This window comes from Amblyraja radiata, chromosome 15 (assembly GCF_010909765.2).
Source record: "Amblyraja radiata isolate CabotCenter1 chromosome 15, sAmbRad1.1.pri, whole genome shotgun sequence".
NCBI classification, from domain to species: Eukaryota; Metazoa; Chordata; class Chondrichthyes; order Rajiformes; family Rajidae; genus Amblyraja; species Amblyraja radiata.
Window position 1 is genome coordinate 35,502,162 of NC_045970.1, and position 18,704 is coordinate 35,520,865.

General features: G+C 45.1%; 2 protein-coding genes across 6 annotated transcripts in view; one reads left to right on the forward strand and one right to left on the reverse strand.

The window, feature by feature from the left end:
• The window catches only part of pdzd7 (PDZ domain containing 7), a 66,729-nt gene extending 65,006 nt beyond the window's left edge, over nt 1-1,723 (forward strand). For 2 of the 3 annotated variants that reach the window (XM_033034017.1, XM_033034018.1), the window contains exon 17: nt 192-672. In XM_033034017.1, coding sequence (XP_032889908.1) covers nt 192-335 — 144 coding nt within the window. In that variant the 3' untranslated portion in view covers nt 336-672. Of the gene's footprint in view, nt 1-191 lie in introns of all 3 variants that reach the window. The other variant, XM_033034020.1, reaches the window with a different exon arrangement.
• A 14,527-nt stretch (nt 1,724-16,250) lies between these two features.
• Nucleotides 16,251-18,704, reverse strand: part of lzts2 (leucine zipper tumor suppressor 2) — a 129,636-nt gene continuing 127,182 nt past the window's right edge. For all 3 annotated transcript variants that reach the window (XM_033034022.1, XM_033034021.1, XM_033034023.1), the window contains one exon: nt 16,251-17,943. In XM_033034022.1, coding sequence (XP_032889913.1) covers nt 17,236-17,943 — 708 coding nt within the window. In that variant the 3' untranslated portion in view covers nt 16,251-17,235. The remainder of the gene's footprint in view (nt 17,944-18,704) is intronic.

Sequence of the window (18,704 nt, forward strand, 5' to 3'; positions counted from 1 at the left end):
TATGCATAATTCCATCTTTCGCTCTGCTTTCAAAGATGCTATTTGAAATTAATTCACATACCAAAAGTAAAGGGATCACTTCACATTCTTCACATTATTGATATTGGTTTATTATTCTCATGTGTACATAGTGAATCAGTGGAAGAAATGGTATTGAATAGTAATCGTGATGTTTTGTTACCTTGGTACAGGCTGGTTACGAACTGATTTCAGTTGATGAAGAAAGCCTCCAAAACGTCACACACCGACAAGCAGTGGATATAATTCGTCGATCGTACAGTAACAAATCACTGGAGCCAATGGTGTTTGTGGTTAAGGTACCCAAGAACAGCTGAAGATTAAATCTGTCGAGATGTGATAGTCTTCGCGTGTACAGTTACTGATTATTACACAACGTGAAAATGAATTATCGGCATCCGTCCACAGAGTGTCAATTCATTCTGAATTCTGAAATCTATGAACGACTTCAGAACCCAGGCACTTTAATTCGAAAGGACCACATTGATTTCAAAGAAATTTGCTAAATGTTCCATACAGTGGATGGACACCGAGTACTATATGTGAATGGATCATTACTGTGTAAATACATATTGTGCAGACCGGTGTAATATAAAATGTCTAGAGCGGTCTCTTACACATAGGCACGTGGTCTTTAAATCACTTTATGAAAAACATTGCAATTTTTGTATCACGGTTGAGGATGAATTTTGGACTATTAGTGTTAAGATTGTTAGAGTTCATAAGTTATTGAAGCAGAATTAGGCAATTCGGCCCATCGCGTCTACTCCGCCATTCAATCATGGCTGATCTATCTTTCCCTCTCAACCCCATTCTCCTGCCTTATGCCCAGAACCCCTGACACCATTCCTAATCAAGAATCTGTCAATCTTAAAAATATCCATTGACTTGGCCTCCACAGCCGTTTGTGGCAATGAATTCCACAGATTCACCACCTTCTGACTAAAGAAATTCCTCCCCATCTATCTAAAGGTGCATCCTATTATTCTGAGGCTCTGGTTCTGGACTCTAGTGGAAACACCCTCTCCACATCCACACTATCCAGGCCTTTCACTATTCGGTAAGTTTCAGTGAGGTACAGGCCCAATGCCGTCAAACGCTCATCATAAAAATCTTTTAAACACTCAGTCCTGAGTTTGATTAGGGAATTGGCACTTTTATATTGAGACAATGCTATCAACGTCAGATTAATGGTATTCCCACCATCAGTAACATTTTGCTTTATTAAAGTGGATAGCCATCCCATTGATAATGGCATTAGAAGTGTTTCTGGGTCCCTTTTATGTCCACTTTTCAATGCTAACATTTTATAAGGAACAGCACCACGACAGCAGGAGATTTTTCCCTGAGCATTGGTTCCTATTAAATCATATTAAATAGAAGTAGCTCCTGATACACCAAAATACTTTTTTTTTTGCAGCCTTATTACCAAATTCCATGTCCATTCTGTATGCTGCTTCTATTTATTTAGATTATTTTTCAATTCCAAATCATCTGGATCTTGTTTACAGCCTGATTGTTAACCAAAGACATTTGTATTTGCAATGTTGTACATGATAGCTAACAACACTTAATTCTCTGTGATGATCAAACAGTGCCTTAACTATATATGTGAACTTCCTTTCCATAGAAAACAGAAGAGCAAATATATTATCTAACTGCACCCTTGACATTTTGTGAAATAAAACTTGACATTAAAACATAATGGGCTTGATGTGTCAATACCTTGCAATCCTCCTCAATTGTGTTAAATGTGTTGAGGTTAAAAAGAATTGCACAAAATACCTATTAATCAGATTTACTGGATTGACATCTGGCTGTAATTAGTGCAATACTTATTTTATTCTCTTTGGGGATTAGTTTGAAGACCCTTCTCTGACCAATTTATTCCATTCAGTTGAGATTAATTTGCTTTCATTAACAACTAACATTAGCCTTTGGCCATCAACATATTTGGTTCAGCTTTTATGGTCTTCATTTAACACCCACTCCTACCCTCCCCATCTACGTAACCCTTTGAAAGGGAAAGGATTGGGGTAGTGGGCATGACCCAGGATGCATGTGTGTTATGTATTGTGTGTGTATTACAATGAAGTATATGCTCCAGGGCACATCAAGCAACATGTCTAAATGCAAATAGAACACGAAGAATGAATTTGAATCCAGATGCCTTATCGGCAGTAGTACAGTGGGGAGTCTTGATTTGTTGATGACATCTGCAGTAAACACCAAATATTCTTCATGCACTCTCCTTAATAATACTGTCAGAAATCTGTAATTTTCATAAAGACAAATAACAGCCCATGGACAGCATCGGAAGCAGCTGCACCTGGTGCTATAAATTCTACTGGTCAGTAACATGGATGGAATTCCACCAATTCCACAAGAGCATATAATTGTACTGCACAATAGATAAGTGCCACATTCACAAAGCATTCAAAACAAGATTCATATTAGAATGCAATGAATCAACCTATAGCTGTTGTTTGAAGGCATCAGTGTTATATTAGAACCACTTCTCTGTATTGAAATTCTTTTCAATTAATGTACTAGTTTTTTTTTAAATTCCCTTGATTCCTACAGCTACCCGCCCTTATTCTTCTTCCAATGTAAGTAATTCATCACCTACAGCTTGAGGGGACAGACAGGTATTTTGGATCTGTAACAAAAATGTTACTGTTCCAGTGATCCAGCGAGCAGCAGTGTAAAAGGAGATCGATGATCCCAGGAATGATTGAGTTAACATATGATGAGCATTTTAACGGCACTGGGCCTGTACTAGCTGGAGTTTAGAAGGATAAGGGGGGAGCCACATTGAAACTTATCGAATAGTGAAAGGCCTGGATAGAGTGGATGTGGAGAGGATGTTTCCACTTGTGGAAGAGTCTAAGACAGAAGCCATTACCTCAAAATTAAAGGACGTACCTTTAGGAAGATGACAAGGAGGAATTTCTTTGGTCAGAGGGTGGGTAATCTATGGAATTCATTGCCACAGAAGGCTGTGGAGTCCAAGATGGATATTTTAAAGGGGGAGATCGACAGATTCATGGCAGAAGGCAGGAGAATTGAGTTGAGAGAGAAAGACAGATCAGCCATGATTAAATGGCGGAGTAGACTTGATGGGCCGAATGGCCTAATTCTACTCCTAGAACTTATGAAATGAAAATCCTCAAGTTTTCTGCTCTGACCTTCACTACTCCAACCCTGTGTCTGTATACAGAATTACATCTTTCAAGTAAACCCCCCTCCTCCCCTCTACCCTGGTGTGCACTCATTATCCCACCATCACTCACCCCCCCCCCCCCTCCTCCTCTCACTAGTCACCCTACTCTTTGCCCCTCCTTCATATACACATCTCCCTCCCCCGAGTATCCCAACCCCATTTAATCTCAACACACACACACATTCTCCTCTCCCCCCCCCACCCCGTCCCCTTTCCACTATACCCTTCCCTCTGGCTTTATATTTCACTTGTGTTGTCTCCTTATCTCTCACCCTTTTATCTCCTTTTCACCTCCAGCCTTTGTCACTTACTCTGCCCAACAAACTACCTCACATGTCTCCATCTTTCACTTGTGTAGGCTTGAACTAAAGATGCTGGTTTACGCCGAAGATAGTCACAAAATACTGGAGTCATTCATCAGGGCAGGCAGCATCTTTGAACAGGAATAGGTGAAGTTTTGGGTCGAAACCCTTCTTCAGACTCGTGTCCATCTATCACTTGCCAGGCTTTGTTGCGCCCCTATCTCAGTTTTCCAGCTTTCTCCCACTTCGCTGATCCCAATCTGAAACATCGCTGTCCATTTCTGCCACAGATACTGTCTGACGCATTGAGTTCCTCCAGCTCTTTGTGTTTTGTGCAGAATGACATTGAAAAAACATCAGAACAGGTATGATTGGTCATAAGGAGAAGACAATATGCTTATTTCTATAAACACAAGGAACTGCAGATGCTGAAACTTTGAGCAAAATAACTCACATTTATCCACTTTATACTGCATCTGCCATGCATCTGCCCACTCACCCAACCTATCCAAGTCACCCTGCAGCCTCATAGCATCCTCCTCACACTGCCACCCATAGCTCACTCTGCCAGCCAGCTTTGTGTCATCCGCAAACTTGGAGATGTCACATTTAATTCCCTCATCTAAATCGTTAGTATATATTGTAAATAATTCCAGAGAGTTACTCCATAGATGTTACCTGACCCATTGAGTTACTCCAGAGATGCTGCCTGACCCATTGAATTACTCCAGAGATGCTGCCTGACCTATTGAGTTACTTCAGCACTGTCTTTTTTTTTTGGTAAACCGGCATCTGCAGTTCCTTGTATCAGGGCCGTCTTTCTATATTGAGCTGTGTGTTGTGGACCAGAGTTAGCTGCCAGTTTCCCAGAGTTACAGCAGCAAACTGATAGCTTCACTGCCATTACTACCACATATTTTGAGACAGTGACTCGGAGGTGAGAGTTCTTGTTTCTAACACCCTGTGAATTGAAGATACAAAAATCATAAATATATTGAAGTGCCTTCTGGACTCCAATCTAACAGTTTCCTATTGCACCCCACTGTTTTATTAGGGGCGGCTCGGTGGCGCAGCAGTAGAGTTGCTACCTAAAGGGCCTGTCCCATTTGGGCGTAATTTGCGCGTTATTTACGCAACATCATTTACCTGTCACAACAGGCACATCATAACACGCGCATGCCGTGCATTACGCGCACTTGCCATGCATTACACGCGCATGCCGTGCATTACGCGCACTTGCCATGCATTACACGCGCATGCCGTGCATTACGCGCACTTGCCATGCATTACACGCGCATGCCGTGCATTACGCGCACTTGCCATGCATTACACGCGCATGGCGCATGATGGCGTAGGCAGTGACGCGCGGTAGCGCGTAGCGTCCCAGGATTTTGGGATTCTCAAAATCCTCACACGCCACCTGCGTGACGTGCAAATGACACCCAAGTGGGACAGGCCCTTTACAGCGCCAGAGAACTGGGTTTGATCTTGACTATGGATGCCGTCTGCACCGAGTTTGTACCTGTGAGTGCGTGGGTTTTCTTCGGGTGCTCCAGTTTCCTCCCACACTCGAAAGACATGCAGGTTTGTAGGTTAATCGGCTTTGGTAACATTGTAAATTGTCCTGAGTGTGTAGGATAGTGTTAGTGTATGTGGTGATCGCTGTTTGGTGCGGACATGGTGGGCTGACGGGCCTGTCTCCACACTGCATCTTTAAACTCTACAGTATTTGGAGAAGACATCATTGTGTGTGCACTTCCCCGCAGCATTCAATGACTGGAATCCCGAGAGAAGTTAAAATAAATTTTTCTTTTGGAAATACCAAACAATTGGAAGCCTATTTTGTAGATCGTTAAAATATAAAGGCTGCTGTTTATTCAAGAGCATTCATTGGCATATCATGAGGTCAGGATGATATATTGAACCATAAAAGCCAAACCTGACTGCGTTTGCAGACAGCACGGTGAATTACATTGTAACTGCATTATTCAGTACTGTCCTGACACATGCTGTGGGAGATTGCTGTTTTGTTTTCGGTAATTTTCTCTCTCGCTAGTGGCAGGTGTTATGAATAAATTGACAGTAATGACAATTGGATAGTAAACTCTTCCGATGAAACCATCTGTGTTAAATTGCGTGATGTGTTACTGAAAATGGCATCCTTTGATATTATGCAGTTGCGTATATAAATGGTAATAATCTTAGGTTAGACTACGTTAGTTTCTTGTTTTATACACTGGGGTGCAATAAAATTCATTGTTCACATGAAGCTCACAGAGTCAATAATATACATAGTCATGATGAATGAGGGAGTAGACTTGATGGGCCAAATGGCCTAATTCTGCTATTACAAATTATGAATTTATAATGGGCTATTACAAATTGTGAATTTATAATGGGCTACGGGAAAGAGGGGGATACGGCCCAGTGGGGCAAAGGTAGAGTTTCTTGCCTTACAGCACCAGAGACCCGGGTTCAATCCTGACTACGGGTGCTGTCTGTACGGAATTGGTACGTTCTCCCTGTGGGTATTATCCGGGTGCTCCGGTTTCCTCCCACACTCTAAACACGTACAGGTTTGTAAAATTGTCAATTGTCCCTTGTGTGTGTAGGACAGTGCTGGTGTGCAGGGATCGCTGGTCGACACGGGCTCGGTGGGCCAAAGAGCCTGTTTCCACACTGTATCTTTAAAACTAAAACTAAAAAACTAAGAGGATGCAAACCATTATTGCCGATTGGTTGCTATATCCGAGCTAGGAGGTTCCAACCCGAAACGTCACCTATTCCTTTTCTCCTTCCTTTTCGCCTGACCCGCTGAGTTACTCCAGCACTTTGTGCCTATCTGAGGGTTGGGGGGAGTAAGATTAACCCAAAGCTGGGGAATCGTAGAGCCCCAGGCCCCACGCATGGCGCGCCAGGGATAGAGCCCGGTACTCACGCCGACTTCATGCTCCTCGCTCTCCGCTCCCGTAACTGGAAGCACATCACGTGAGGCCAGCGCGTTGGGTAACTGCCGGAAGTGGTGAAGGGTGGTGGGTGCAGCGCAACGGGAGCTTCCCCCCGCTATAACCAAAATCTGCTGTATGGAGGAGTTATTGCAAGGGTTTACTATAAATAGAATAAGGGCAAACCAGCAGGATGGTGCAAGATTTTAGTTATTTTAGAGATACAGCACGGAATCAGGCGCTTTGGCCCAGTGTGTCCACACCGACCAGTGATCCCCGCACACTAGCACTATCCTACACACTAGGGACAATTTACAAACTCTACCAAAGCCAATTAACCTACAAACCTATATATCTTTGGAGAGTGGGAGGTAACCGGAGAACCTGGAGAAAAAAATCACATGGTCACAGGGAGAACGTACAAACTCCGTACAGACAGCACCCAAGGTCAGGATCAAACCCGGGTCTCTGGCACTGTAAAGCAGCAAATCTACCACTGTGCCACCATGCTGCCCCTTACGCAAAAATACCAGTAGACAATAGACAATAGGTGCAGGAGTAGGCCATTCGGCCCTTCGAGCCAGCACCGCCATTCAATGTGATCATGACTGATCATCCCCAATCAGTACCCCGTTCCTGCCTTCTCCCCATATTCCCTGACTACACTATCTTTAAGAGCCCTATCTAGCTCTCTCTTGAAAGTGTAGTGTAAAAGAATATTAAAGCACAATACCCGAATAACCAAATAAGTAAGACTTAAGAGAAAGAGTAAGCAGCAGCAGCTCTGGGAGCGGTTCGTGAAAGATTGATTTAGGAGTCTGATATCGGCTGCGAATAAGTTATCCTTTAGTGTAGACTTTTATCTAGGTAAGAATAAGCTATTGCTATTAAACTTGAATAATTTCAACATTTTTTATTTGTTAGAAACACATTGATCTGTAATCAGTTTTATACATGAACTGTACAACGTGAAAAAATAAGTAATCTGGAACCAGATTCCACAAACACCATGTTCAACACCGAGCAGGAAGGAGAAGCCAGACAGGAGAGAAAGTAAATGAAATATATATCGTGAATCCTCCTAAATTAATCTCATCACAGGCTCCACATTTAGATACATACTTTGAAAGGGTCTACAAAAACATCAACGGCTGTGGTGCATTGCTCTCAATCCCATTATTATTTACAACATCTCTCCCGATTTTTATAATGTGTAGCGCAAGTATACGGTTTTACTTATGAAACAGACTTCAACATAAAAAACAAGGAATAATCAATTTTACAATCTTATTGGTCGAAAGGGCTGAAAATAAGATTTGCGATGGCAGTTTGAAGAAATAGGTATCACGTTTTAATACTTTTTAGTTCTTAGTTTTTAGTTTCGAGAGATAACTCGCCCATCAACCCACAATCACCCGTTCACACTAGCTGTATCCTACACAGTGGGGGCAATTTACAGAAGCTAATTAACTTACAAACCTGCACGTCTTTGGAGTGTGGGAGGAAACCGGAGCACCCGGAGAAAACCCACGCGATCACAGGGAGAACGTGCACACTCCGTACGGACAGCACACGTGGTCAGGATGGAGCACGGGTCTCGGGCGCTGTAAGGCAGCAACTCTACCGCTGCGCCACTGTGCCGCCCATTTGTTCACATTAGATGGAGTTGCCTGTGATTCCAGGAGTTAGTGTTCGTACGGCAGAACTGGAAAGGCAGTTTCCAAAGAGTCAGGGCAAGGCAGAGGAAGGGTGGCAGGTTTCCGCCCCTGAGGGATATTAGTGAACCAGATGGGTTTTTATGACAATCTGTTAGCCTTGCAAAATTATATGGCAGCATGAATATTTTTCCTTTCAGAGACATGAAAGATATCATGAACAATGGCAAAATCCTTCCAAAGTGTCTTATAATATTACTTTTAGAATGTCCATGGAAGAATTTCACAATCACTCTGAAAAATCGGCTCAACTTCTGAACCTATTCATACCTCTCGTTTCCCTCTCCTGCCTGACCCGCTGAGTTACTCCAGCATTTTGTGTCTCTCTTTGGTGTAAACCAGCATCTGCCGTTTTTTCCTACACATGTCACCTATCCATGTCCTCCAGAGATGCTGCCTGACCTGGTGAGTTACTCCAACACTTTGTGTCCTTTCATGTTAAACCACAATCTGAAGTTGCTTATCTCTGCATCCCATTCCAAGAATTAACCTGGTGAACCTTCTCCTTCAAGTAGAGCTGCCTGCTGATTTTCGAGGTGTGTACTCGGCAAGGTCCAAGAATCAGAATTTGCCATATATCTATTGCATTTCGATTGCACATTTAGCACCAGCCTTCAATTGACTCCATCTCCACTTCATCCTGCCTCAGCAAGGCCACCACCATATTCACGGACAATTCTCATCCTGATCACTCCCTCAGATTCAGGAACAGTTTCATCCTTAGCTGGTATCAGGCAAGAAAACGCAACAAAAAGCTTTTCGCTGTTTCTCGGTTCACATGACAATAAACAAAACTAAATAAGCTATACTAAACTAAAAAAAACATATTTAGCACAATAAAGGACAGGAGGAGGCAGTTGAGACTGGTACTATTGCAATGTTTGAGAAGCATTTAGATAGGTACATGGATAGTTTAGTTTAGAGATAAATCATGGAAACAGGCCCTTTGGCCCACCGAGTCCACTCCAACCATCGTTCACCCGTTGACACAAGTTCTATGCTATCCCATTTTCTTAGCCATTCCTTATAAATTAGGGGCAATTTACAGAGGGCCAATTAACTTACAAACCCGCACGTCTTTAAGATGCGGGAGGAAACCGGAGCACCCGAAGGAAGCCCATGCAGTTACAGGATATGTTTAGAGGGATATGGGCCAAACGCTGGCAGGTGGGATAGTTGGGGCACATTGGTAGGCGTGGGCAAATTGGGCCAAAGGGCCTGTTTCCACGTGTATGATTCTATGACTCCCTCTATGACAGATGCAGTTAGTAACAGCTTTCCACTTAACCTCTGGTTGTTGCTGAGTGCCTGAGTGCAGTATTTTGCATTCACTTAAGAATTCTCTAGGCAGGTGGTGGTGGCGATGCAGACAGGTTTAATCACCAGAGATAGCAACGATGTGAACTTCAGCAGAGAAAGCAGTTACTTACTCAGATGCAGGTGGCGATGTGAACCTGCTCGTCTTAATAGGACGAGAAACGTCATTAGATTTGGCATCTATCTGCATGAAACACTTAAATGCAGAGCCATTAAAGTGGGGAAGCTCACCACATGCTCTCCGTGAGGAGATAACACCAGTCCTTTGATGGACTCAAACAAAGAGGCTGGTGAATCAAATGGAACATGAACTCATTTAATGAGCGTGCACACATAATGGAGCCTTCTGCGAAGTGTGCTTGGACTGTTATCTGTGGCATAGATTAAAAGAGGCTCCATTAGATTTAGCAGGACTCTACAAATTGCTGCCTCACCATCTAATTACTGCATCAAATCCGCATTCAATCGGCCACATAATAACAGGGCAGTAATGATTGAAAAAAATCATCCACTCCTCTCACACACTCGACGACACGTTTCACTGAGTTTATCAGTAAATTGGCGGAAGCCGCCACTTTCTCTGAATGGGTTCACTGTTTCGTGACCCTTATTTCATCGAGCCAGGACACCAGGCTTTAAAGTAAGAAAATAAGAAATTGCATCCCTCCTTAGGCCAAGATAGGACTTTTTAAGAGACTTGGAAATTGCAAGATGGCACCAGAATGTGACATCGCCGAGGCAGCATTTGGAGGATTGTGTTCAGTTTTGGTCACCCTGTTTGCAAGGATGTTGTAAAAGCTGGAAAGTGTGCAGAGAAAATTTACGTGGATGTTGCCAGGACTCGATGGCCTGAGCTACAGGGAGAGGTTGGGCAGGCTAGGATTTTATACCATGGAGCTCAGGTGGATGAGGGGTGATTTTATGGAGGTGTATAAGATCATGAATAGATAGGGTGAATGCAGAGTCTTTTATCCAGAGTAGGGGGGAATCAAGAACCAGGGGACATAGGTTTAAGATGAGAGGGGGAAAAGTTAACAGGAATCTGAGGAGTAACATTTCAACACAAAAGGCGGTGGGCAGATGGAACAAGCTGCCAGAGAAGGTAGTTGAGGCGGGTACGATAACAACATGTAAAAGACATTTGGACAGATACGTGGATAGGGAAGGTTTACAGGCCCAGCAGGGGCAGGTGGGCCTAGTGTAGATGGGGCATCTTGGATGGCATGGGCAAGTTGGACCAAAGGGCCTGTTTCCGTGCTGTGTGACCCTATCACCCTCTGCCTGCTGTTCCAGAAGAGGATCCATTGAACTCTTAATCGTTAGACTTTACAGATACAGCGTGGAAACAGGGACTTTGGCCCACCGAGTCTGCGCCAACCAGCGCTCACCCTGTACACTAACGTTGTCCTAAATAACAGGGACAATTTACAATGTTACTGAAGCCAATGAATGGACAAATCAGTACGTCTATTGGAATGTGGGAGGAATCCGGAGCAATCGGAAGAAACCCACGCGGCCACAGGGAGAATGTACAAGCTATCTGAGTGGACAGATAGCACCCGAGGTCAGGATCGAGCCCTTGTCTCAGGCGCTGTGAGGCAGCAGCTCTACCACTGTGCCACACTCATGTTCAGCTTGAACATTAGACTGGATAGCATGCAGAACAGACATTTCACTGTATCTCCGTACATATGACTATAAATAAACTAAACTTCCTTCAGGAAAAATGCAGATTTGGAAAGATCTTTTTCATGACTTAATAAAACAAAAATTTGGAAAGAGTTACTGGGTTAATTGACCACTCGGAATCATACGTTGAATCACAACCACAGCAGCCGAGGAAGTTAGATTCAATTAATTAAATCTGGAACAAAAATCGATCGTATCAATAATGGCTACCTCTGGAACTACAGCTTGTTTAGTTTAGTTCAGAGATGCAGCGTAGAAACAGGCCCTTCAGCCCTGCCGAGTCCTTGCCGACCATCAACCACCCGTTCACACTAGTTCTATCCTACACACTGGGCACAATCTACAGAAGCCCAATTAACCTACAATCCCGCACTTCATTGGAACGTGGGAGAAACCCCACGGGGTCACCGGGAGAATGTACAAACTCCGTAAAGCAACCCGTGGTCAGGATCGAACCCTGGCCTCTGGCGCTGTAATGCAGCAGCTCTACCGCCCTGTCGTAAAGGCCTATCTGCTTCACTAATGGTCCCATCCTCACCCAGTTTGGCCTTTGACTGAATAATGGGATCTCTCATGTTATGTGTCTCTCGGTCTGAAGGCTTCTGACCCGCAACGTCACCTATTCCTTTCCTCCAGAGATGCTGCCTGACCCGCTGAGTTACTCCAGCATTTTGTGTCTATCTTTGATGTGGTCAGTCAGTATTCATATTTTCTCAGCCTTCCCTAAATGCCTGCCAGAAATTGGTTGCTCCATGAAAAGTGAGTCAGAAGACCACTTTGAAGCTCCATTTTTAGTTCAAATGAGGTCACACAAAAGTCAGGAGCATTTTAGGCTGCAGATTTAACAATCAGCCCATTGCATTCTTCAGGCCAAAGAGCACACCAGCGGTCTGGATGCCAACACTCGCAAAAATGTATTTGAGAATGCTTCAGCCAACCAGGCCTCCTCTAATCTCACCTCTTACCCAGCCAACAATCGGCCATTATGGGCTCCACCCTTTCTTGGTCATCTGTTGCCGGCCCTACTTTGTTCTGGCATTTTAGATTGTTATAAGGTCAGACATATAAGATTGTTAAGGGTTTGGACACGCTAGAGGCAGGAAACATGTTCCCGATGTTGGGGGAGTCCAGAACCAGGGGGCCACAGTTTAAGAATAAGGAGTAAGCCATTTAGAACGGGGACGAGGAAACACTTTTTCTCACAGAGAGTGGTGAGTCTGTGGAATTCTCTGCCTCAGAGGGCGGTGCAGGCAGGTTCTCAGAGAGCTGGATAGGGCTCTTAAAAATAGCGGAGTCAGGGGATATGGGGAGAAGGCAGGAACGGGGTACTGATTGGGGATGATCAGCCATGATCACATTGAATGGCGGTGTTGGCTCGAAGGGCCAAATGGCCTGCTCCTGCACCTATTGTCTATTTTCTTACCTTCAATTCCATCTCCCCCCCACCCGCCCCTCTACTTTCCATACAGACAGCATCCGTAGTCAGGATCGAACCCGGGCCTCTGGCGCTGTAAGGTAGCAACCTCTACCTCTGCGCCTCTGTGTAAACGAACAGTCTCAGCACAAGTAACATAAAACCACAGGATCACTTGCAGACAGAGGAGATTAGCTTTACTTGGCATCATATCCGGCACAGATATTGTGGGCCGAAGAACCTGTTCACGTGCTGTGCTGTTTAGGTCTTGTGTTGTGAAAACCCATCAGGTTCATTAATATCCTTGGAGATCAAAATCTGTTATCCTTACCCAGTCTGATCCATCTGCAACTCCAGACTCACCAAGTTAGTTGACTCTTAATGTGGAAACAAGGAACTGCAGATGCGGGTTTACACCAGAGATAGATACAAAATGCTGGAGTAACTCAGCGGGTCAGACAGCATCCCTGGAGGAATAGAGTGTGTGATGTTTCGGGTCAGGACCCTTCTTCATTTGACTGGTTTCTGGTTCTTAGAGCAATTATAGATGGACAATAAATAGACCCCGAATGTCACCGTGACAACCGACAGTCCCATCTTGTAAACCATTCAATAAACGTACTCAATAAATGACAGAGAAAATAGGCAGGCAGTTTTAAGGGGCTTCAACAATCTGTGTAGATGGCTCGGTGTGTTATCAGCACTGGGGTAGTGGGGCAGACTGCAAGACCAATAAAGCCGTACAGGGGGGTGGTACAGTGAGTGGTGCAGCTGGTAGAGTGGTCACGGTGCCAGAGACCCAGGTTCAATCCTGACTTCAGAGGTGCTGTCTGTATGGAGTTTGCACGTTCTCCCTGTGACCGTGTGGGTTTCCTCTGGGTGCCCCGGTTTCCTCTCATGTCCCAAAGATGAGTGGGTTTGTGGGTTCACTGGCCCTCTGTAAATTGCCCCAGTATGTAGCGAGTGGATGAGAAAGTGGGATAACATGACCACATGGGTTTTTTTCCAGGTGTTCCGGTTTCCTCCCACACTTCCAAAGACGTGCAGGTTTGTAGGATAATTGGCTTCGGTAAAGATTGCAAATTGTGCCTCGTGTGTAGGATAGTGCTAGTGCACTGGGATCGCTGGTCAGTGCGGACTCAGTGGGCCGAAGGGCCTGTTTCCACAATGTATCTCTGATCTAAACTAAGCTAAACTTAAAGCAAAGTGGGCGAGGTAGAGAATAAACCATTATTATAACATTATCTAGCTTTCCATATAAAACATGCGTGCACAGGTGGGTCAGCACAGTCACTGGCTTCAGTTATGCTGTGTGCAGTGGGCAGATGAAATCCTGACATCCCAAGAGCTTTTATTTAGTTCTTTGAGACAATCTGGTTCTTGAATCGTTTCGACCAGATTTCCCAAAGTCTACATCCTGCTCCTCCATTGCACTGAGCTATAGGGAGAGGTTGAGCAGGCTAGGCAGGTAGGGATGCAGGGCTAATGTTAGTCAGATCAGCCACCACCATGTAGAATTGGTGGAACACGAGAACTTTATTCCCTGGAGTGCAGGAGGATGAGGGGTGATCATATAGAGCTGTGTAAAATCATGAGGAATAGATTGGGTAAATGCAGAGAGTCTCTTGCCCAGAGTAGGGGAATTGAGAACCAGAGGACATAGGTTTAAGATGATGGGGGGAGGGAGGGAGAGTTCACAGGAACCTGAGGGGTAACATTTGGTGGGTGTATGGAACGAGCTGCTGGAGGAGGAAGTGGAGGCAGGGATTACCGCAATGTTTAAGACAGGTTCAGAGGGATATGGACCAAATGCAGGCAGGTGGGACTAGTGTAGATCGGACATGTTGGTTGGTGTGGGCAAGTTGGGCTGAAGGGCCTGTTTTCTATGTGTGTGACTCTATGATTATGACAGGATGTTACTCTCTCACAAGTTAGTCTCCTGTACCTCCCTGCCTCTGCTGCAACTCCATTGGATTACAAATGGCTGATACACACACCAGAGGCTGGTGTGGGGAGCACTGCTGGAATAGTGAAGGATGAGGGGGAGGGGATCACATTGAAACCTACCGGATAATAAAACAATTATATCGAATGGACGTGGAAAAGGTGTTTGCAGTTATGGGAGAGTCCAGAACCAGAGGGCACAGCCTCAGAATAAAAGGACGCACCCTTTAGAATAGAGATGAGGAGGAATTTCTTTAGCCAGAGGAAGGTGAATGTGTGGAATTCAATGCTGTGATGGCCAAGAAATTGGGTATTTTACAAGTGGAGATTCTTGATTAGGTAGGGTATCAAAGGTTACGGAGAGAAGGCAGGAGAATGGGGTTGAGAGAGAAAAATAGATCTGCCATGATCGAATGTTGAGTAGACTCGATAGGCTGAATGACCTAATTCTGCTCCCATGTCTTATGAGATACTGTTTGGGTGGAGAACTGGTCCCATGTAGCAATAGGTTTGGCTGAGAAGGAGCCAACGTGAGAGGAGCCTATTTTTAAGCAGCTAACCGAGCAAAGGAAGTTTTTCAGAGCCACCAACCCTTATTTCTGTCTTGGCAAATATACTGTGGATCCGGTTGTGGGCAGACAGAAAGACGGCGAGGATTATGGTGTTAGTGGAATGGGTGGAAATTTTGCCTGCACAAACTGTCCACATTTTTCACTTGACATCAAGTGCAAAAGATGCAGGAATATTTTTCCCAATCCCATTCTGCTCTATAACACTGGATGGCACAGTGGCACAGAGGTAGAGCTGCTGCCTCACAGCACCTGAGACCTGGGTTCGATCCTGACCACAGGTGCTGTCTGAACAGAGTTTGTACATTTGCCCTGTGGCCGCAGGGGTTTTCTCCGGGTGCTCCGGTTTCCTTTCACATTCCAAAGACTTGCAGGTTTGCAGGTTAAATGGGTTCTGTAAATTGTCCTGAATGCGTAGACTTTAGACTAGATATACAGCGCAGGAAGGAACAGGCCCTACGGCCCACCGAGTCTGTGCCGGCCAGCTATCACTAACACTGTCCTAGGCACTAGGAACAATTTACAATCTTTACAGAAGCCAATCTTTATCTGTCTCCGTACAGACAATGTGGTCAGGATCGAACCCAGGCCTCTGGCGCTATGAGACAGCAATTCTACTGCTGCACCACTGTGCCGCCCAATGAGGCAACCTGGTGGGCATGGACAAATTGGGCCTGTTACACCAGCACTATTCTACACACCAGGGACAATGTACAATTTTACCAAAGCCAATGTAGGATGCCAAAGAGTGTACAACATGGAACTAGTGTACAGGAGATTGATAGACGGCGTGGACTCGGTGGGACGAATGGCCTCTTTCCACGCTGTATCAAAAAACTAAACTGACTTAGGGTCATAGCAATGATGGAATCCCATCCCAATTACCCAGGGAAGTCTGGCTTAATCCTATTGGAAAGTAGGAATACTGAATTCCACAGTTCAGCTTTATATCTCCCACTATCTGTCCACAATCAATCCTGGCCTCAACATGAATAGGTAGCAAGTGACAGAATTCTCATTGACATAAACAACTACAGAGATCATTTAGTATATTAAAATATAAATCTGGCTGAAAATCCAGTCTCCTTCCATTCAACAAAGAAAAAGATATCAGTTTCATTGTTTTATGCCATTTTATAAAAGGTGCTCAGAATTCAGAATTATTTTACAGGAGCACTTTTCAAGGTATATTTTCAAGTCCATTCCATTCTGAAAAATTGCATCCTATTGCATTTTGTTTTTATAACTGCTTTTGTTTCTTTTTAATTAAAGTTATCTACACCCAAAGATCAACTTGGCCAAATTTGCCTTGTCCTTTGATGGTGGATGAGTGGCAAAGGTACTGGGTGAATATTCTTGGGATAGGTCAATGCCCATGGACGTGGATGGGCGGCAGGGTGGTACAGCTGGTAGAGCTGCTGCCTCACAGCGCCAGAGACCCAGGTTCGATCCTGGCCTCGGGCGCTGTTGGTGTGAAGTTTGCACGTTCTCCCTGTGACCGCATGGGTTTCCTCCAGTTTCCTCCCACGTCCCAAAGATGTGCGGGTTTGTAGAGGTTAATTGGCCTCTGTAAATTGCCTGTAAGAGTCCATAAGGACTGGATGAGAAAGTGGGATAACATGGAACTAGTGTGAACAGGGGCGAGCGATGCTCGGCCTGGGGGCAGAATGGTCTTTTCCCATGCTGTATCTTTAACTGATTTAATTAGAGAGGGACAACTCTGGTATATCTAGTATAATGAACACCAAATCCCCCTGGTTTTGGGTGTCGATAGAACAGAACCATTTCACTGCAAACATTACCGACTGTTTGCTCATTGGTGTAGTCAGCTTCACCGCTGTATTTCATTGTATCTCCCCCTACACTCACACAGCGAGGGATTGAAAAAGCACTTAATGGGAACATCCGTGGAAGCAACGATAGACCTAGATGTCTTGATGTACCTGGAGGAAGATTAGGTCAAAGCAGTCATTGGCCCTTTTATTACAAACATTGGAAGTAAACTAAAACAGGTTAGAGAGTTATGATTGTCCATCATTATATTTATCTAACACAAAGATTTGGCAAAGGTGGTTTTGTCCTTTATTAAAATCATTTTTTTAGATTTCTGTTGCCGTGATCTCCTCAAATCGAATGTCTTCATTTCGCGCTTCCAGGTCATCCAACTCCCTAGCTTCCAATTCCACACTAAGTTGTCTCATTTCCCTTTCCAGCTCCCGGTTTCTCCTGTACATCTGTATGTAGTTGTGCTGGAGCTGCTTTTGGTACCTAATCACCTTCTCTTTCTCCCCTTGCCATGTTCGCCGCTCCACCTCAAAGTTCTGCTGCTGATTCTCGCTCCTCCTGCGCTCGTACATCAGCTCGGCCCTCAGCTTCTCCAGCTGCTGCCAGAGGCCCTGATGGTTGTCCGCGTTTTGACGTTGCACCTTGGCCTCGTCGCTCTCGTACATCAGGAAGGCGTCCTCCCGCTCGGCGTACGTGCCGACCGCCTGCTGCTGCCTGCTGCTGCCCAGAGCTTCCCTCAGGCCCGTGGTCTCTATCTCCAGCTTGCCCACCTTCTCCCTCAGCAGCTCGGCCTCGTTCTTCTTCCGCTGCAGCTCGTTCTCGCACACCTCCAGCTCCAAGGTCTTGGTGTGCACCAAATCCCGGAACTCGTGGATCTCGTCCTCGTGGTCCTGAAGCTCCGCCCGAACTTCGCGGAGCTGCGCCTTCATGGAGACAATTTCGTTGCTCTTCATGGCTAGATCGGACTGGGAGTCCTTCAGCTGTTGCTTCAGCAGGGATATCTCCCCCGACTTCTGGCAAACCTACGGGGGGGGAGGGATGCAACAACAGGAAAAGATATGAGGAAACTCGGCATGTCCCCAGTGACTCTGACAAACTTACGAGTCGTGGAGTCATACAGTGTGGAAACAAGCCCTTCGGCCCAACTTACCCACACTGACCAACATGCCCCCATCAACACCAGTCCCACCTGCCTGCGTTTGGCCCATATCTCTCTAATCCTGTCCTATCCATGTACCTGTCCAAATGTTTCTTAAACATTGCGGTAGTATTTGCCTCAGCTACCTCCTCCTGCAGCTCATTTCTTACACCCACCACCCTTTGTGTGAAAAAGTTACCCCTCGGGTTCCTATTAAACCTTTCCCCCCCTCACTGAAAACGTATGTTGTCTAGTTCTTGATTTCCCTACACTGTCCAAGAGACTGTGTGTCTACCCGATCGATTCCTCTCATAATTTTGTACACCTCTAGAAAGATCGCCCCTCATCATCCTGCGCTCCAAAGGATAGAGTCCTAGCTTGTTCAACCTCACCCTATAGCTCAGGCACTCGAGTCCTGGCAACAATCTCATCAATCGTCCCTGCACCCTTTCCAAATTCTACAGATGCACGATAGAAAGCATGCAGTCGGGTAGCATCACAGCTTGGTTTCGGAACCGCATTGCCTGAGGCCACAAGGAATTGCAGAGAGTTGTAGATGTAGCCCAGTCCATCACACAGACCTGAATCCCCACCATTGACTCCATCTACATTTAATGCTGTCTCGAAAAAGCAGCCAACATAATC